At 38.8% G+C, this 21,988-nt stretch overlaps 1 protein-coding gene across 2 annotated transcripts in view; it reads right to left on the reverse strand.

Moving 5' to 3' along the window:
- Positions 1 to 275: 275 nt before the first annotated feature.
- Positions 276 to 21,988, reverse strand: part of lmbrd1 (LMBR1 domain containing 1) — a 130,753-nt gene continuing 109,040 nt past the window's right edge. For both annotated transcript variants that reach the window (XM_041789783.1, XM_041789782.1), the window contains 2 exons: positions 3,025 to 3,116; positions 276 to 455 (listed from right to left, as the gene is read on the reverse strand). In XM_041789783.1, the coding sequence (XP_041645717.1) occupies positions 345 to 455; positions 3,025 to 3,116 (203 nt within the window). In that variant the 3' untranslated portion in view covers positions 276 to 344. The remainder of the gene's footprint in view (positions 456 to 3,024; positions 3,117 to 21,988) is intronic.

Here is a 21,988-nt window from a genome sequence, read left to right on the forward strand (position 1 = left end):
TAAAGTTTTGGATGACTGTGTGCCATCTCTGGCAGAAAAATGACCAATTTGTGTCAGTCTCAAACTGTTGATAAGTGAATTCTCTCAAGATAGGATTGAGTTGGAGGATGCTCCCAGAATCCCAAAGTCATCTATAATATTGACCGAGAAAGCCAAAACAATCGGTCTGAGCGCTCTCATTAAGAGCAGGGATGTGTCAACTCAAAAACAAGGCTAGAATCCACAAAACACCACTGCAATCACTCCTTAAAAGCAATAAATTAAATTATGACAAATGACTGACATCCATTTATTTGCTTCTGAAAATTGTACTTTCTAGACCCTTTAAGTTATGGTATGAACGTTCAGTGCACATATTCATCATCGCTCAAGTCTGAGTCATCGGCCTCCACCTCCCCTTCAATCACAGACTTCTTCCCTCTGCAGCAGGACACGGTCAGGCCGATGAGGAAAGCCTTAAAATAATAGAGAAAAAAGCACACATGAGGAAATGTTTCACAAAAACTATTTGATCGATACAATGCATCAACAGCACCGGGAAAGAGGCTATTAAGTATTTGGCTGAGAAGATTAGCTGTGCTCAGGGTTGGAAAATCATTTTAGTAACCTTTTTTTCAGAGTAGAAATCACATTGTGTGCTCCTGCTTGCACACCATCCAATGAAAATACTCCTGAACTGCTTTAGAGGTAAATTAAATGTTTCATTGTTGCTGTAAGTGGTTATTTAGTATCATTAAAACATACAAAACAACAACTTTCTAAAGCTTTACCTGAATATCCAACCTAAGGTGGCATTTTTATTTCCCAAATCTAAACAGAAATGATACACCTGTACCTCAAAGAGTTTTTCTTCAATCTGTTCTTGAAGCATCAATATGCAGAAATTTGATTTGGTGCATTGACATAAACACACACACACACTACCTTTTATTAAGCTTACCATGTGTGTTTATTGACAGTGGAACCATGTTTACTACAGAGATACTGCGGTATCACACACATTTGTGCAAATCTGACTCTGCTAGCGTCTGTCTCCCAGGTGTCAAACTAAAGGCCCGGGGGCCAAATCCGGCCCATGGAACAGTTAAAGCCAGCCTGCAAGATGATCTCATATTTCTGTTATAACTGGTCCATCAGAATGAGGTCTGCAGATTTCCTCAAGTATAAAAATGTAAACTTATCCTCGACGATTTCAGATACCCTTGTTAAGTCATAAAATCTGAAAAAGTAAGGAGTAAAAATATTTAGATAAGAAGTCAGGAATGTGGGAAAAGAAATTAATTTGTGTTTTAATTTCAAATTTTCAATTTAGCATCTCACAATTAGGACTCAAACTTAGGATTTTGACTATTAATTTCATACTTTGAGCATTTCAACTCATAATTTTGACTTCTCATAATATTTTGAGCTTTAAGATTCATAATTCTAACTTAAGTGATATTCTGAACTTTTTTTCCCAATTATTTTGTATTTTACCTCATATTTTCAACTTCAAACTTTGACTTCATAACCCCATAGTTTGACCTTTTAGTCTCTCAATTTAAAATTTTGAATCATATTTTGACTTTAATTTCATGATTATAAATTTTATTTCATATTTTGACCTTTTAAACTCATGATTTTGTCTTCTTTCTAATATATTTGCCATTAAAAAAACATTATTTTTCAATTTCATGTTTTGACCTTTTTGAACTAATAAATTTACTTTTCCAAGATTGTGAGCCCTTAAACTTATCTTTTTAACTTTTTAACTTTTTAAATGTCAGAATCGTTTATCATCAGTAAGGTTTTTTTTTTTTCATATTTTATTACTGGTGAAGTCAGGTTGACAGTTTATGGTTAAAAGATTACCCTGTTAGGCCCTCAGGTTAGTCCTGAATCCAGAATCTGGCTAGCTGTGATTGAGTTTGGCAGCCCCTGGTCTATGTCATTGTTTAAAGCTGTTTGCATGTCGATTATGTCTATCTGTTAGAAGTGTTATGGTTCACAGAGGTCAAGGGTCAGTTCATTGGCAAAAAAGGAACATAAAACCCTGAATTTTTGGGCCTAATTAGGTTTCCCTCATTTATTCTTTTAACAGTATGGAGCTTACAGTTTGATCACTCTTGTGTTAATGAGAAATACTTGTGACAGCTAATACAGCCTTTGGTATATCAAACATGAAAATAAGAAAAAACAGATTTTAAAAGATGCAAAATAAAATGACACATAAATAAGTAGTCTAATATTGCCTAAGAATCATCAATAAATACAAAGTAATAATGAAAATAAAAGTGTGCATTTAGATCACTTTTAAGGTATCATATATACAATTAATGTAGTGTGCCGTGATGTTGTCACATAGCTGTTAACATACGGCATATTAAAGGCTATTTTTGGATAAGAAAAAGTAGAGAACCCTTGCTAAAGATGTATCATTTTTGCAAAATCCTGACTTGTGTTTGTCAGTGAAGGACAGCAAAATTGCACATGTAAACCAGTGTTAATTTTGTCGACTAAAACTTTGACCAAAAATGTTCATCGACTGCATTTTTTTCCATGTCAAAAACTAGACTAAAACTAACAAATAGATAAGTGATGACTAAAACTGAAGAAAACCAATTTAGTTTTCATCAAGATGACTAACACTAGACTAAAATGTAATTTAGTTTTTGTCGGACATTGAAAATTCATGATATTTCTCCACTGTGGCTAAATCTGTCAAAAACAATGCAGCTGTAGCTATTCTGCCTCTCAGCTGTAGAAAGCAGGGACCCCAGGTTTGGCAGGGTGCAGAGAACACACTACCATGATTTGGTACCAGATTTAGGCAAGAAAATAAATGCTTGGACTAAAAGTAAAGACTAAAATGTGAGGACTTTTTATGGACTAAAACTAAAAAGGGTGGAAATGACTAAAATGTGACTAAAACTAAAATGCACAAAGATTAAAACTAAGACTAAAATTAAAAATAGCTGCCCAAATTAACACTGATGTAAACAGAGGATGGGGGGTTGTGACTAGTCATTCCATCCTTTAACTTACCCCAATGAAAGCCCAGTTACCGAAGTAGTAGATGGTGCTGAAGAACCAGAATTTGTGCAGGAAGAGGTAGGTTCTCGTCACAGTGCATTGGTCTGAGGGGGACAGAAAGACACAATAATCTCAACGTTAATCTCCTTTTTTGAGTGCAAACAAAACCAAATCACCGTAAAATTAATTTCAGTGTCTTCAAAAGTTAAAAACGTCTTTGTGAAAGCAGTGTATCTCCCTTTGAATTCCACCTGGGATTATTAAACTGATTTTTACCTTAACAAGGTATTCTTCAGAAAGAATTTGACAATTTAGCCTTGTTATTTCTATTTTTCAGGCTGCCATCTTTCATTAATCAAACTGATAAAATTATTAATGAAATCTTGTACAACTTTAAGGTTTCTGTATGTTGCAATGTGACTGTGTGGTTGCCTGTACAGTGCAGAGGGCAATGCTGTATGTTGTGTAAACAGCCCACAGGCATGCGTGTTTGTGCAGCAACACCTTGGACAGGCTTAAGACATTTGATGCCCTTGGCAAGACATGAACTTGTGCCATCTGAGACGAGGTGTCAAAAGAGATCAGCAGGTTGTACACAAAACAACTTTACTTCATGAAAAGTAGAATTTTAAAAATGTCCAAAGAATACTGAACTTAAGGATAACTTTATTTCTTTAAGGAAGAAACTTGTGTGATATGAGACAAAACCATCAGGAAATACAAAAAAATCGTTGACAGACGTCCTATTAAGATTTTAAAATGTCCAGTACACTTTCTACAAGGGCTGTCAAAAGATCAAAATGTTTAAATTGTGATTGATCTCAGAATTTAAATATTTAGTGAGATTACTCACATTTTTACCGCATGTTTAGAATATTATTAATTTGCATTTTAGATGTGTGTGTGTACCAGGTTATTAGTTAACTAAAACTAACTAAATAACTAAAATTATTTTTACTTTATAGTTTTAGTTAACTGAAACTAAATAAAAATAAACCGTGATGAAAAATCCAAAACTATTATAACCTTGGTGTGTACTTGGGCTGTACTAAAACAATCGATACAGCAATATATCATCATACGCACCTTGTTGATACACGCATCAGTACAGATTCTAAAGAATTGATATGGCTATCGATGCCATGGCAGAATATATATCCCCCATGGTGCAGGTATGGGTAAAATTATATGGTGAAAGGCTTTTCCAAGCCATCTTAAAAAACTACAAACTATCCCACAGACCCTTTCTTCTGCAGCTATGGTCTGCTTAGGCTCACTGAGGTCAAGACTTCTCACCATGCATATACAGTACTATGCATTAGGTTGAATGAACTGTAGGTTATGTGATGTAATTTCAATCTGCCATCCTTTGCATTCATACGGCATGAGGAAAAAAACCTAATTATAGGAGAGAAATAAACGTAGGCTTAAATATACCAATGAGTGTTGTGTGCAGGGGAGCGCAGATATGAAAAGAGCTCGATGACAGTGTGACATGTCTCAATTTTTCTAAAGAAGAACTTAAAGAAGCAGCTGTTGTAAACATATTATTAACTGATGTTTGCTGTGCCTGCTTGGATTCAGGTGCTACTATGTTTTTTTTTTTTTTTTTTTTATGTTTCAGAACTAAAACGTTGCATTCAAATCTCCTGACATTGGTTTACCAATGACTAGGTGATTGCTTGTTTATTCAGTCTGCTTTATGTGGTCGGGTGTGGACTGACTGTTATGATCTAGGTCATGGTCTACCACCTTTCTCTGGAACTTAGAAATGCTTTACGGTCAGTAAATTTTGGCACACGTGGGCATGTAGTGATGTCCGGTTTAGATTTACAGATTGACTGATTGATTGTTTGCTCTTGGTTTGGGACTTACCGTGCACGAGTGTTGTGTTGAGTTTTATGGGCTTGCACATTAAGGGTGTTTTGATTAAATAGTTTAAGTAATGTGATGGCTGTTTTGACTAAAAAGGACTATATGCTAAAACGCTTAAGGTGAAAATGCAAAAAATATATGGTTAAAAGTTTAAAAAGTTAAGTTAAAATCTTAAACAGCTGGAAAAGTTAAAATATTTTTTTGTGATATTGAGAAAACAAGTGTTTACTATGGCAGTGATGCTCAGTGGTTTTCTATGCAGTGCAGAGCTACTGTTTGTTGATTTATTCATGGTTTACATTAAGCACATGTTATTTCTGTTTTTTTTTCTCCCTATTTTAAAGGTTTTCACCTAAAGCTAAGGCATTGTTAATGCCAATCAATGGAAGCTAATTAAAGTGAAAATCCGTAACTTAACCTTTCAAAAATAAAAGATGAAAAAGAAGTTGAAACCCCGAGCAGAATCCAGTTTATTTTCAGTAGCATACTCAGTCCTTTCAAGTGAGGAGCTGCACAATTTCTAAATAACTTGACAACTGCTGAGTAAAGGACTCATTATTACTGAATCAATTATGGACCAATTAACTATTACGGGACTGTGGTGTTGTATGTTGTTTTATTTGCTGTATATTGTGTCTCCTTGCTACTAGTTTCATGTCGGGACCCCCTCCCAAAAGATTTTGGAAGATTATCTGGGGTGTCCGTTCCATGCGTCTTTGTTCTGCTGGATTCCTGCAGGTTTTTTTTTGTATGAAATCAAATAAATCTTACAAATCTGACACAGTTAAACATGACGAAATATGCAGATGGGCATGTGCAAAATGACTCATTGAAGTCTGCTGATCCCCCATCATTGACACAACATTTGCATTTTTTAGGGGTTCATGTTTAGTTGCTTTCTTTGTGCAAGTAGCCCATTAAATGATAACGATTGAGATACAAGATTTTCTCAAAAAATTGTTTTCTGCTATACTTTTACTTTATAATTTGTTTGTTGTAAGCTAGGGGTACTTTTACGTCTGCTTTCGATAAAAACCTGGGTTTATTTGGACTGAAAATGTTGATTAAAAGCTAAATCCTGGATATTAATTACAAAAAAGGAACTTGCTAGGGTAAGAAGAGTAGAGAAATTGAGACATGAGGCATTAAAAGGAGCAATGTTGTCCTAATGAGCAGGATAACGCTCAGGTAATGCCTGGTTTCCAACTTTTGCACCGGTACAGGGACTGAACTACAGTGGGCCTAAAACAGCATGATTAATATGATTAAAATTTTGAATGCAATAATTCTGGGTCTTAATGGCATTGTGACTGACTGGTACATTCTGACAGCACTACTTTCACTGTATTATTTTCATGATTGAAACTGAAAAGGAAACTTTTCACTCAAGAATTTGTAAAATTGCACCATTCTAAGCCCTCTGCCAAAATGCCTTTCTCTTCCCAAGAAACACTTGAAGTGAGGAAGAAGAGTCATTATATAAGGCAAGACAAAATACATTTTATCTACAAAGTGACTGAAGAAGTGGAAGTTAAAAGGAAATAATGGGGCACAGATAAGAGGAGAGAAATGAAAAGAAGACAGCTGAAACCTTAAAAGAACAGGATTTACGTCTCAGTTTGAAATGAGAACCAACTTCTCTGTAGAGTGTGCTACCATCCAGAAAAACAGTATGCATGAAATAAAACCTGACACATCTTATGCTGTTTATAATTGCCCAGGCATAGCACTTGTTAGATATCTGTGTAGTTAAAGGGTCTGTATTCACTTAAGAGCCAAAAACATGCTGCTATTACCACTGTACATCGAGCAATGCTTCAGGCTATTTTATCAGTGTAACCAGAAAAGACAAGCAGTCTTCTGAAGAGAGGAAAGCCATGTCACTGTCAGTGCGAATAGAACTTAAACAACAGATAAAACAAGGATGATGTAATATTTAATGAAGCCTTGCATTAAACATATTCAGGATTACACACTGAGGAGTCAAAAGGTGAAAACATAGACACGCAACGACACCAAAGGGCTGTGAAAACAGTTCACCTCAGGTAATGGGTTATGCATGTAACCTAGATGTCTGATGAGGTAAGGAGAGGCAACGAGGCGTGGGGCCTTCTAAGGATATTCTGATTGTTGGATGGATGCTTTTGGGATTATTACTGCTTCAAACAGGGCTCAAGACATGATGAAAATCCACTTGTTGTTTGTGATTGCTACAATGGCTTTATTTTGATTGATGCTTGCTGTTTTTATGGCACTGAAATCTTCCAACAAGAGATTTTAACATAAGTTACAACTGTAGGGAGGCGTTTACCTGGCTATAAAACAGACTGAAATTAATTCAAACATTAAACTTCACTTTAAGAGCTACAAAAGCAAACATACTGTTAGTGGCTGGGTTTGTTTTAATAAACCCTCAGAGAGCTCCCATCTTTAAAAGACAGGAAGTCCCAGCTTTAAAGGGATTTAGGAACATTCTCAGAGTAACTGAGAAAGAAGAAGACAGTAACTTCCGGTGAGGAGTCGTGGATGGCCCTGTTGCTAGGTAACACACACTCTTTTCAGAAGCTTTGATTGGTTGATTTAAATAAATAAGAAAAAATAATAGTGCTCCTTTTGTAATAATGGGCTGAGAAGATTGTGAAATCGATTGCCTTAATCGTGCATCTATCCATCCTTTATCTACACTGCTTATTCTGTTTGGGGTGACAGGGGCCTGGAGTCAATCTCAGCTGTCACTGGGCAAGAGACAAACAACCAGCCACGCTCACTCGCACCTACAGTCATTTTAGAGTAGCGTTAGGCAATAAATCCACTTTATTAATAAATTGTCACATTTGAAAATTTTGATTTTGAATATTGGAATTCTCTTGAATTTCACTGCAGCTCCATCAAACTTAAAGCTACTGTCACTGGCTACACACTGCTCATGGGTAACCAGTGTCCTCAAACTACAAGGAATATATCCTGCTGAGTTTTAATAGTCAGTCATACTGTAACACTCACTCTCCATCTTTGTAGTTTGAGTGCTCTAAGATTTTCATCCGACACTGATCCAGTGGAACAAACATTTAAATTAGGCCAGGCAAGATCAATCATCGCAATTAAGGTTGATTTCTCAAAATTGCAATTAATCACATTCTTTATCGTCCCTTTCAGCACACTTTGGTTCAGCCACTGCCGGCATCTTCCTGCAGCCACAGTGATGTAGAGGAAGTCCACCACTGCGCCTTAATATTTTTTTTCACTTTGAGAAAGTCACAGAAAGCTAAATGGACAAGTCAAAAGCCATGTGCTCCTTGTGCCACCAAACACGGGCCAATCACAGCAACAAAACACATGATGTCATCGCTGCTACCGAGGTGCGTGTGCGCAGCCATAGACATATGTGCACAGCTACTGAGGAATAATAGGTTGAATATTTTGTTGTAAGCCCTGTATAAAAAACAGACTACAACATGTAGGCTTTTAGCATGTGAGAGACTAGAATTTAATCAGTGATCACATGAACCTTTGGAGTAAACTACATCTAGGACTCACAATGTTTGTCTCAATCTGCAATTTAAAAAAGACAAATTGATTGAAATACCTGCATAAAGCTTTTTTTTTTTTTTTTTACTTCAGTCCAGCTATAATTCAATAAGGACATCTGTCATTCCCTGATAAGAGAACATTTCTCTGTGAAAATCTTCAGCTTCTTAAAAGTCCTCCATACTCCTGAAAGTCTGTCTCTTTAGGAGCCCTCCTTGCTGCTAGGACACTTTCTGAAAAACTGTTATCTCAACAAGGATCTTGTAAAATAATGTCATGATTCAAAGAATTTTCTGATATTTTTATCACCAGGGGCAGTTATTTGTACTAAAGAGGCCAAGGATGATTACTCCCATATAGCTATTTGCTATGTTCATAGCTGCTGATGCAGGGTAGGTGTGGGATAAAACCAAGTCACAGCATGCTGTGGAGACAGTCTTTGTTTACAGCTAAGATTTAAACCTTCACCAGATCCAGTCTTCCTACATTCAAGCTCTAGGTAGCAACAAAGCTGATACTACCCAGCTTAGCACATGGCTCATGACTGCCACCACAGAAGACAACTATTCCTGGAGCAAACATTACACACAGCAAAGAGAACACTAGAGAGAATTGGAGGACAGACTAAAGAAAGAGCTTAGCAAGGGGACGGGGTGAGGTGCTCTGGTGCCAAAAATGTGCAGTCATCAGTCAGGGGACACTGAACCTGGGTTAAACAATGGACAGTTGGTTTCAAGTCTCTGGTCATGAAACTAGAAACATAACTGATATATCAAACAGCTACAACAGGCAAGAGTTTATTTGGAACATTTTTCATGCCAGCAGCCTAAACATCAACTACAAGATGATAATGCAGCAGCATCAGATAGATGCAGGAGTGGTCAATGATGAGTAGTCTAAAAAAAAGTTTGAGATTTTATTTTTAGAGCATGACTCTACCTGTCAAAACTGTAAGTGCAGCTATGAATAAATCAGATGAGAGAACATTTCTGTTTGCCTGTGATGGCATTGCCATACATTAGTTAAGAGTCCACTCAAAAAGTATGAAAAGCACTCCACTCCAGATAACCTGAATTACCTGGCATCTGCTTACTAATTCATCAAAGAAAGTTTCTAAGTTCTGTTGCATGTTTCCCTGTGTTTTATTGGGTTCTCTGTTTTCACTCGTACACCAAACTCCTGAAAATGAGCTGCATGTGTAAAAACAAACACCTGCGTTTCTTTTAATCCAAACCTACGTCAACATTTTCACTTCTGGCTTTTGACGAAGAAGAGACTTTTTCAGCAGTGCAAACCCAAGGGGTGGTGGGTGGGGGGGATGCTAAAGCTAACCTCTAGGTCAGTCCACAAAAGGAGGAAATTGTTGGCGCTACAATACTTTCAGAGCTCAAAACATTTTGACGGGAGAATAACGAGAAGTTGGTAGCAATGACTTCGGCTATACATTCTCTGGAAAAATCCGTGGAGAAAATGGGGGACCATTTAGCCCACGCTGAGGACTGGATTAACCAGGTGGAGGAGAGATCTGTCCGCTGCACCCTGACTGCTCAGATACCTGCTGCAGCACGAGAGGCAGCTTGAAGAAAGATGCAAGGATTTAGAGAACTAAACACGGAGGAACAATTTGTGCTTTTGCGGCCTAACTGAAGGCTAAGAGACAGGCAATGTGGTGCGATGGACTGAGACTTTTTGTGAGAGAGCTTCTGGATTTACTGGTGGATTTTCCCTTTCATCTGGAATGAGTTCACAGGTCCCTCCAACAGAGACCGACTGATGACAACGCACCATCAAGGTCACTTATAGTGAGATCCGGGAACCATCAATATAAACAGCAGGTGCTAACCAAAGCCTGGAGCGCGAAGAATCAGCAGAAAAAGGGAAAAAGGTCTATATGGATCACGACTACTCAGTGGCCCTGCAGATAATGAAGTGTGCAGGTCCACCTAGAGCTTTAGCATACCAACTTTCCTCCATCCCCATTGATACCTAAACATTGTTCTTTGGTTCTTGCCCTCCCCATCTGATATTCATGCATCATTGGGATCAGAAAACCACAATGTGGAAGCTGAGCTAAAAAAATAACAGTTGCATCAGGTGAAAAACAGGATTGACATCTCCATCTGTGTGCCAAAACGCTTTGCATCACTGTACAATAGGTCCCTAAATGTTTTAATTCAGTTCAGTTCAAACAAATGTACCAATCCCTCTCTGGTTATACGTTAAAAAAAAACAAAAAAAAAAAACAGGTTAAAAAACACAATCACACAGAGAGCAGCAAGCTAAAAAATAAATATATTAAAAGAGCTACAACAAATACCAATACAAATTAGGCTGACAAATGAATAAATAGATGGAGTAAGAACAATAAGGACCAGCCAAGATAAAAGACTGCACAAAATCTAAAAAAAACCTAAAGAGCTGTTAGTAATCTGATTGCAACTCTGACTTCTGATGGGCGCCAAGAAAATGATCTGGCTTTTGTCAAGGTAGGCAAAATTCTACTCCTTTCTCAAATGACATTTTGCCGCTGCCACCAAAAAAATGCTTGATCAGTATTGACTGCGCAGAATGATTATAAATATAAATCTATCAAAACCAAAACTTGAAGAAAAAGAGACTCAATTATTGCTTCCAAAATCCAATTCCGTTCTTTGTCTGCAGAGCAGCTCTGTGCTTTGTGCTGACATCACCCTTGAGCCTCAGCTCTCCACTTCTTGACAGAAATGATAGTGCTATTGATCTTACTGGCAAAGAGGGCAGGAATAATATAAGAATTCTTAAGCTGAGTCATTCCCCTTTTATGTGCTCGAATGGGTATTGACAGGCATGGGAAATGCTGATGACGTCAAATGTGGAGAGTGCTAGTGATATGCGAGGTCTCTCTTCAGAGCTGCGATTGTTTTTGTGCAGGAAGGACAGAAAGGAATGAAAAAGAAGTACCTTCCTTTGGATCCCATCTATTAATTATCTTAGCTATTCACGCTGTAGAAATAAAGAGAAGGTGTCTTAATACACCGGCGTGCATAAGTCCAGGAAGCTGAATAAAGGAGTAACTGCACTGTTTGGCTATGTTAGAGAGCCATCTGGAGCTTTAACGCTAACCCTGCTGAGCTGCTCCTATCACACTGTTTTTACACAGCTCCTTACGTCGACTAAAACCCCACAGACACTACAATCAAACTTCACAAAGATGCATGACACCAAGGTCCTTTCTGTGGCTTAGAATTTATTCATTAAAGACAGTGTTTTGATAGCTCCCACCTCCAGAGAGATGAATTCCAGTAAAAGGAAAATTCAGGTCGGCGCTGTTTCATGTAAAGATTAGATAGAGTACACACAAAGGAGCTCCAACAATCAGCCTTTACTTCACCAGGAACAACAAATAACAGGAAAAGCAGGTCTATCTTCAACCCTGTGACCCCGCTCTTTTCCTGCAGCACCTCAGCCATCTGTAGCTCTCCAGCTGCTCACCTGAATTGCGGAGCTTCAAGTGGGACCTGCAGATGGTTCACAACAGTGGTCTGCCTAAATATATTATCATGTACACCAGTGACCCACTTCACCTTGAAATCATTACCGTACTCTGATAAGAGCACAGGGCAGTGTGCAAGCGCACGTAATTTCACCTTGACTCATGATACCTGGGTGAGTGCTGCCCCATGTAGCACGATGCATTATGTATAACGTTCTTCTCCGTATTTGAACACAAACACATGCATAGAACCCTGAACATGCACGTACGCACATACACATTGTGTTCTTTGTGAAAAGCCTTTCTACCAGCAAGCACTCCTGTTCCTACACTGTGTGCTTTTACTTTCTCTACATCTGAAACGCAGCAGAGCACTTTCATTCTGGTGTCCTTCGAGGATGCTGATGTTCCTCCAACAGAACTATTTTCAAATCTTTGGCTTCTTGCATTAGCGTTGTCGATGAATGTTCAAAACAAGCATCTTTTTGCAGTGCCAAACCTTATTTTTTCCCATCTCATGCAGAGAAAATCCATTAGAGCAGTGTTCATGACCAAAGTGCAGACACAAAAGGAAACGCATGTAGATACCTTACCTCACCTGACCCTGTCTAAGGGTGTACTCACACTAGGCCATCCGTACCGTACCATAATCTAACCGTGCTGAAGCCCATTTGACCCCCTCCCTTTCCTCCCTTTGGCCCGCACTCACACTGTTGAATGCATCCAGGCCTGAGCACAGATACGTCACGCACCGACATCATCACACAAAGCATCCACTGTTGATGAATTTATACACGTTGATGAGTGTTTTTTAGGCTGTACAATAGCAACAGGTTTATACGTTATCTGATCAGACACCGGAGTTATTTCAGCTGGCCTGGGATCGGTAATCTATGTTAACTTTACAGAGCACAGTAAAGAGAGAGAGAGAAAACAGAGTTACTGCTCACAGCACATAATCTGGAGCCTGATCAGAGTTCCAAGCACTTCTGCTGAATGAAACCCCGACATTGTTACTCGTATGAGCCCCTACAGTCATTCCTCTGCGTGTCCGTATACTACCTGAATCCACCTGGCATCCCTTTATGTGCCATGAACTATGCCATCTCTTCACGTAATTTTAGCTTCCTTTCAGTGCTGCACCAAACAATGTCTCATGTCATAGGACAGCCTGTGTCCAGTGCAGGATTAAATGTTCAGTAAAAGATTTTTTTTTTTTTTTTTTTTTTTTTTACTGTGACGAGAGCAATTTTAACCATCTGATGAGAGCTGGAAGGGAAAACGCCACAGGATTAACAAACGATGTTCCGTTCAAACGTCAGCGTTCAAGACCACAATTTCACTTCTTCATTAAATGAAATAGAATTAAATGTAAATTAATCCAGTAGATGATAGTATGGCATTATTATTTTATAATAAGAGAGGTTAAAACTGCCGTGAGATAAACCGCGGCACACTTGTCCGCGTATTTGGCAGACTTTCCTTTAGGTGCGTAGGATGAGAGGTGTTTGTTATCCTGTGAGCTGCTGTTTGTGACTCAATCAAGAGAAGAAGCTTTATTTCACAAACCCAAAAACCTCTCACAGTCCTTAAAGCCTGACTTTGCTAGAAACTGGTCAGAAATTAACTGGACTGGGATTCAAGGTTGTATGGAGTTTGTTGAAATGCCAGAAAAAACATAGAGATCTCTCTATCTCTCTTGAAAAATCCTGCTGTCTCTAGCATGCAGCTGCTGCCTGGTGTGCTCTCTGTGCTCTGAAGCGGGTCCTCTTATTGTTACTTTATATTATGTCACATTCCTGCACTTTTGCTCCTTCATTTGCAACCGTGCCATGCCTAGGCCCACCTTGTCCTTCCGTGCCGAGGCTGCGAAGCATGCCACGCCGAAACATGGAATGATTGCACTCACACTGGCCGAATGTACCAGACTTTAGGCTGAAACGGGACCAGGCACGGTACAGGTGGCCAAGTGTGAGTGCACCCTAAAATGGCTGTAACAGCAACAGGAAGCCATGAAGAAAATTAGCTCTAGTTTTCTGGGACTATAGTATATTCATCAAACAAGCAAGGTCATTGTAAGGATTACATGGATGTGGGTACAGTACATTTCTACACATCTATAAGAGGCACTACAAGAAAATATACAGTTAGCAAGCTGTTAAAGGACGTGAAAGCCAAACATGGAGATGCAGGATCCCGATGCAGGATTGGGGGTTTTTGTGCTACCCTTAAAATAGTAAAAGGGTGCCTCAGACTCTGTGGGTAGAATAGCACTCAGAAGGGCTGCTTGATTATGGCAAAAATCATAATCACAATTCTTTTGATTGCTATTGGGATTATGATTATGAAACATTATGACAAATTATAATAAGATACGATTATTGTTGGTTTTAAAACATCTGTATCTGCACATCTGCATTGCATGCACTTATAGAATCTAGGCACTAGGATTTGGTGGTATGCATTTTTATATATCACAATTCAGCTGGGCCAAATTTCAAAATCAAGAAATGTAGCCGGGCCAGACATGTTTGGCGCCAGGTAAGCAGCAAGTATTGTCAAATTTTCAAAACAATACAGATTAATTTGATGAAAAATCTGCAATTTTTTTTCAGTCTCCCTTTTAAATTTGGCAACATGAAAAAAGCACATAAAAAAGTGCATAAAACACAAACACAAATCTGTATTTGAATATAGCCTGAAGTAGTAGAAATATTTTTTTCAATTGAATAAAATAAAATAAATAGAATGAAAAAATAAAAATAAATTCTGTAAATAACAAATCTTAAAGTGCATAAAAACTTAATTTGCACAGTTGGAACTACAGTTGAAAACGGCATATTTTATACTCTGTATCTCAGGGCTACTTCTTTCAGCATTGCTAGCCACGTTTCAAAACAACGCAGTGCATAGTAGGTAGACTGTTGCTAGGTTACGCAGTGTTGCATTAACAGTCTGAAAATCTGTGGGAACTTATGAAAACTTGCAAAATAGGTTGCCCTCTGCATCTCTGGCATGACCACAGGCGGGGCCACTTGGGAGCTGGTTCTGGGCCACATGTGGCCCCCGGGCCGCTAATTGAGTAGGCTTGGTATATTGTAGCACCACCGGGTGTTTAAAAACCACACACCTCTATAGAAGGCCTCACAGCTGTCAATGCATATCAGATCAAAAACCAAGCCATGAGGCCAAAGGAGCCACCAGCAGAGCTCAGAGACAGGATTGTTGCAAGGCACAAATCTCAAATGGAGCCGGCACCTGACCACACTGAGGATCGAGAGAAGGGCCTAAGTAAGAGAGGAGACCAAGAACCTGATGGTCACTCTGACTGAGCTCCTGTGTGGAGATGGGACATTTTCAGAGGGACAACCATCACTGCAGCTCTTCTCAATGCAAAACACATTAAAGTCTGCTTGGAGCTGGCACTGTATGCCTAGAATCCACGACAATAGAGAAATACCATCAAGAGAAATACCTTGACTATTTTTCAGAACCCTGGGATACCTTGTAACTGCCCATTCCTACTGCCCAGTCTGTTGACATTTTAAGTCACTACTAAAAATCCTATCCTTTTACTTTGGCCGTCAACTCTATTAAACTCAGTCTCTTCCCATTGCTTCTATTATTTTATATTCTATATCTTGAGTTGTCCAAATACTCTTTTATCATTATATTTCATGGTTGCTTTTAAATGTTGCAAAATGGTATAATTCTCTACCTTATTTATTGTTTATGTGCTCTCTTATCTCAATTTATTGTCTCTTGTTTTTACAGCACCTTTATCAATGCATGTTGTGTGGAGAATATGCTTTTTGAATAACCTGTCCAGAGGTTGCTTTTTATGAGAAACACCGTAACCCTTTGTTTATTAGGAGTCTTGTTTCAAGCATGCTGACAAATGTAAATCTAGCATCCATTCTTCTTTTTTAGCCTTTATTCTGTCTTTACAAACTCCTCAGGGAAAAAGCTCAATCTTTAGCCATTAAATGCCACACTATGTCCAACTGCTGCAGCTCAAAGAGAGAGTGAAAAAATATTGACGCCAGCAGCTACAAATGTTTTAAATTTAAGTGGGGATCTTTTGGCACAAAGCCTTGCAAGCTGACACTCTTTGAGACTCCATTTTCCTGTGAAAGGTAAAGGGTGCCTGTGGATTACAAGATGGACATTTTTATTTCAAGAGAATAACGTTTGATTGACATTTCCCATTGTAGCACAAATTGATGATGATCCCCTGGATGCAAAGAAAATTACTATTAATTTGTGTTGGGGTTGAGGGAGTCTCCTGTTGAAAATTGCTTGGGCACCAGACATCTCTGAGGCAAAACATAAAATTATGTCCGTCTTTCTCCCTCAAGCTCTTTAAAACAATGTGGTGGAAACCTGCAAGTTGCTAGGAAACAGACAGCAGTCCATAGTGTGAAAACACTTGTCTGTAGAAGATGATCCATCACTGTGATTCAGAAGAGAGATAATATGATTCATATTCCAGGATAAAAAGGAGACTGGTTAAAAATGCTTGAACGGACACCAAGATGATACAGTCAGTGGTCACCATGTTTAATTTTCCTTTCTAAATTAAGAGTGCGTGACATGAGGGGGTCTTACACTCCTATTTTTGTCCCTGATTGTGTCAAAGTTAATGGTGAAAGAAAATAATCAGCAGCATGACCCAGGGGGGGTGTATTGGTCAAATGAGCTACTGTGCCAATAACAAAACTTAAGAATGGGTTTATTTATATTAATCGTGGAATAAAGTTTCCATGTTGCAAAACGCAGACTTTCATCCCTATAGGAGAGGCCATTTATGGAGAATTTGTGTTGTTTTGTTGACATACTTGAGGCAGAGATTAAACTCAAGGGAACCTTTTGGTTTTGGGGAGACGTTGAGTCGGGAGCCCTGTGGACGAGATGCCATTAGAATTATTGGTTCGACTGTCAAGGGAACTGATGCAACCAATAACGGGAGTTGCAGATGTGATGATGGAGGCGTTAACGTGACAGTAATAAACGAAAGATGAGACTGTTAATTTCTTCAGAGACAGAGAGGTCATTAGAAATGGACACAAAGTCAGATAAAGCTGTAATGAGAGCGGTCACAATGAAAATACATCAATGAGTGAGATGGAAGCCTGATTGTTAATTGACCTTTTCAACAGTTGGATAAAGTGTGTGTGAGAAAAAGGAAAAGAAAAACATTAAGTGAGGTTTATCATATAATCTGGGTGGGCGGTAAGAACAACTTCATAAAAAAAACCCTCTTTACTGACGAGGGCAGATGGTGGATGGCGATGACTTAATAAAAGACTTAAATAAAAGTCAGAGTTTATGTTCAAAGAAGCTCGCCCACCATGATCAGCAGCATGAGCAAACGCATCTGTAGCTTAAAACTCCTCACATTACAGAGGAAGTCTTGACCATAAAAAGAGATAGGGGTCAAACTTTACTGATGGTATCATTATGAGACTCCATATCGATTCAAGTCTGTATTCACAACATGATTAATTATTTTCTTGTACTTTGTTGAAAGACAAGATAAGAAGTAGAATTAACAGGTCCTCATTCAAACTGTAATATTAACTTTTCAGAGCTGATACTAAAACCAAATATATCTAGGTGCTGAGACTGAAAACTGATATTTGGAACAAAGTTTCCATAATTGAAGTTTGTAATGGTCAATGGACTTGAGCTTGAGTAGCGCTTTTCTAGTCATCTGATGACTTAAAGCACTTTTACACTGTAGGTCAGTTTTACTAATCCACTCCACATTCACATACAGTGTCATGAAAAAGTATTTGCCCCCTTTCTGATTCTGGATGTTTTTGCATATTTATCACACTTAAATGTTTGGGATCATCAAACCAATTTTCATATCACACAGAGACAACCCAAGTAAATACAAAATGCAGTGTCTGAAGGATTAATTTCTTAAAGGGGGACAAATCCAAACCTATCTGGCCCTGTGTGAAAACGTAGTTGCCCCCTGAACCTAATAACTGGTTGTGCCACCCTTGGCAGCAATAACTGAAATCAAGCATTTGTTATAACTGGTGATGAGTCCTTCTCATCGCTGTGAAGGAATTTGGCCCACTCTTCTTTGCAGAATTGTTTTAACTCAGCTATATTTGAGGATTTTCGAGCATGAGCTGCCTGTTTAAGGTCAGACCACAGCATCTCAGTTGGATTTAAGTCCAGACTTAGACTTGGCTACTCCAAAATCTTAATTTTGTTTTTCTTGAGCCCCCCAGAAGTGGACTTGCTGGTGCGTTTTGGGTCGATGTCCTGCTGCATAACCCAAGAGCGCTTGAGCTTGAGAGCATGAACTGATGGCTGGACATTTACCTTCATGATTTTCTGGTATTTGTGGTTCTGGGATTTTTTGTGACTTCCTGGATGAGTCGTTGTTGCACTCTTGGGGTCATTTTGGTTGGCCGGCTACTCCTGGGAAGGTTCACCACTGTTCCCAGTTTTTTACATTTGTGGATGATGGCTCTGACTGTGGTTCGCTGGAGTCCCAAAGCCTTGGAAATGGCTTTGTGACCTTTTCCAGACTGGTAGATTTTAATCACTTTATTTTCATTTGTTCTTGAATTTCTTTGGATCATGGCATGATGCGTTTCTTTCTGAGATCTTGTAGTACTTCACTTTGTCTGACAGCTTCTATTTAAGGGATTTCTTGATTCAACAAATCTGGTGGTAATCAGGCCTGGGTGTGGCCAGTGAAATTGAACTCAGCTTTCCAGGAACAGTGGTTAATCACAGTTAACTCATGATTTAAGCAAGGGGGGCAATTACTTTCTCACATAAGGCCATATAGGTTGGGATTTTTTTTCCCCTCTTGGTGACAGGACCAATCAATGTTGAGGGGCAGTACTTTCGGGCGTGGCAGAGTCATGACGTAAGCAAGCAGCGACAAGAGGCCGGTGCAATTATGGCAGAAGACATTAACATAGATGCTGCTAAAGCGTCAGTTTTGTCAGAACTTGGCGACATTTCTTTGTTAAAAGAAGAAAGTCATGTGCTGACATGTCTACAGTTGCCATGGTTCGCGTTGTGAAGTTCTCTATGGAGTTTACTTCTCTGTAGAGGCCACGGCGTCACGTGTTTTCTTGTTCTGATTTGCCCGTAAAGTTGTGACAGACAGAATGTCTGTGTTTTTTTCAAAGACTTTGCCCTTTCCCAAACATCATCTATGGGAGGTTTCCCAGATGGATATGTGAAAGAAATGCATCTGGCGTGTCAGGTTACATTGCTGTTGTGTCTGACCATGGAGGTTGTTGTCTTCTTGCAAGCAATTGTTTTTCAACACAAGTTACGTTTGGATTCCTCTTTATCTCTTGCTTTGCCATCTGGAGATTACTTTACAAAATTGGCAGTCCTTTCCTGGGATCTGACCACCATAACTCTGAATATTTGTCTCACAGTCATTTGAATTAAATGCCATGACTCAACTTGTGATGTGGCATTGCACTGCAGGGCTCATCATGAGACTTGAAACCAGGAAAAAAGCTGAAATGTTATTTGTTTTTGGGTTTTAAAATGTGGACAGTAACAAAACTAGATTTCATCCCTCATTGGTAGCCATAATCTTATTTCATTAAGGTTGTAATCTTAACGATCCCAGCCCCTTACTCTCTTGCCAGAAGAAGTAACAGCTGTAATGTTTTTGGACCCAACCAAAGATCCAAACTTCATCCTCTCTGCCAGGTTCACTTTTTTCTTTAACTGAATGCCAATTTTTTTCATCATTTTTTTAGGGGGATTTGAGATTTCATTTTGTTGTCATCAAGAAAAAGTACACAGAGTGCCTCAGCAAGACCAACCACTGCTGGGTGATTGATGATGTTTGGTTGATTTCTTTTTTTCTTGGAAAATTCACAAAGTTTGCACTACATGAAGGATACTGTAAATAAAAAGGACATGCATTTATGAGCTGAGGCATTCTGTTTGCTCCATTACTATTGTTTTAACTCCTTTGGAATAAGAATATGACATCTCTGACATTTAATTCACTGAAAATCATTGACATTACCTCAAGGGACTTCTAGGAAATACAATAAAAGAAAACTGAGCAAATGCTGTAAGGGCTTGTGTCAGTGGCTTTTGAGAGGATATTTAAGCATGAACATAAAATAAGAGATTAAACTTTCACTCATCTTAAACAAACAGCAGCTGAAAGCAGGAAAGTTACAGAAGTGCTGCAGAGAGGCAAAGAAATACTCTTTTTTTTTTTTTTTAAATACAAAGTGTTAAACCACAGACTGAGGAAGACTTCAGACTTCAGGTTGCAGAGAGTCTTGGCAACTAATTCCTCTGGATTCACCTCCATTATGCTGAGTACATGAGTAATGGTGCAGTAATGACCTCAGACTAGATAATGGAGAGCTTGACATAGAGTTCCTGCTCACAAGATGTTAGTGTCATTACACCTCTGCGACCGACCGGCTGATCAGTCACCAGCTTGACTTCTACCCTCCTCTCTCTCAGCTGTCTTTTAATCCACACTAAAGGTTATAACAAAGTGATGCCTTTTTTTCCACCTGATGCCACTTTTCCACTGCAGCATAGTCCTATTCTTATTCTCACAGCCCCAGAGAGAAGCCTGAAATTTAGAGAATACACGAACATGTATATCCATGTTTGTGAATCTCTTTGTCATGCTATGGTAACATCGCCTTTTCTCTCAGGAGACATGGCATAAAGAATACTATTTCTATCTTTACAAAACACATGGATAAGGTACCCTGTCTGAGTGGATGCTGTTTTATAGATTTGATAAAACAATCTCAAGGACTTACTAGAGTACAAACACAAATGGAATGCCAAGATATACAAAACCAAACTATGTAACAGATGTCAGCAAAACAAGGGTAAGGATCGGGGATTGAGAGAGTAGGGATGGATATTGTCGGATACAGCAATGACAATATGGTTTGTTACCTGTGGTGCCAGCTTCGTCTGCCCCTGAAAACTACTTTCTCAAGTTTTAACAGGTTTTTAGGAAGGCAAACAAATTAATCAAAAAACACTCTTCTTGAACCCAGAAGACACAAACCAGAAAAAATAAAAAAGACATAAACCAAAACAACAGAGCACTAAAACAAATCATCTCCAACTACATGAAGGGTCTTTGTATTTCAAAGGAAAATAATAAAACAAAGACACTTTAAGGGAGAGACACAGAACTGGAACATTTTCAAAAAAAATCTCTTTTGAAAAATTACCATTATATTTCACTGAACTGAGTGAATTTGGAGGTGGTTTAATCAAACGCACACTTCAGGGAAGCTACTTAGGCATGTTCAGGTAAGTTCAAACTTGAAAAGACTGCCTTTTGCTGTACAGTGGCTGATTCTTGAACATTTCCTCATCATCACTGAACATCCAACTGACATCAGTAAACTTTTGCCATTTTAAATTTCTTAGAAATCTGATTTTAAACCTTCAGACTGGAAATTCTTGTTGTTTAACTTATTTATTTTCTGTTTCATCAGTATACACAATAAGGACAAAAGTATTTGGCCACACCTGTTAATTATTGAATTCAGGTGTTTCAATCAGACCCCTTGCTACAGGTGTATACAGTCAAGCACCTAGCCATGCAGTCTCCTGTGCAAACATTTGTGATGCTAAACAGGTTGTTCTGGAGAGCTCAGTGACTTCAAGCGTGGTACTGTGATGGATGCTGCCTTTGCAACAAGACGGTTCATGAAATTCCATCCCTGCTGGATATTCCACGGTCAACTGTGAGTGTTATTATCATTAGTGGAAGTGTTGAGGAACAACAGCAACTCAGCCACGGATTGGAAAACCGCAGAGTGGAGTCAACAACTGCCTCTGCTGGTTCCAAAGCTGAAGAGTTCTGAACTTCCACTGGCATTAATGTAAGCACAAAAACTGTGCTGTGGGAGTTTCATGGAATGGGTTTCCATGGCCGAGCAGTTGCATGCAAGCCTCACATCACCAAGTCAAATGCCAAGCATTGGATGGAGTGGTGTTAAGCACACTGACACTGGATGGCGGAGTAGTAGAAATGTGTTCTGTTGAGTGACGAATCATGATTTTCTGTTTGGCAGTCTGGGTATGGCAGATGCCTGGAGA

This window comes from Cheilinus undulatus, linkage group 6, assembly GCF_018320785.1.
Source record: "Cheilinus undulatus linkage group 6, ASM1832078v1, whole genome shotgun sequence".
Taxonomy (NCBI): Eukaryota; Metazoa; Chordata; class Actinopteri; order Labriformes; family Labridae; genus Cheilinus; species Cheilinus undulatus.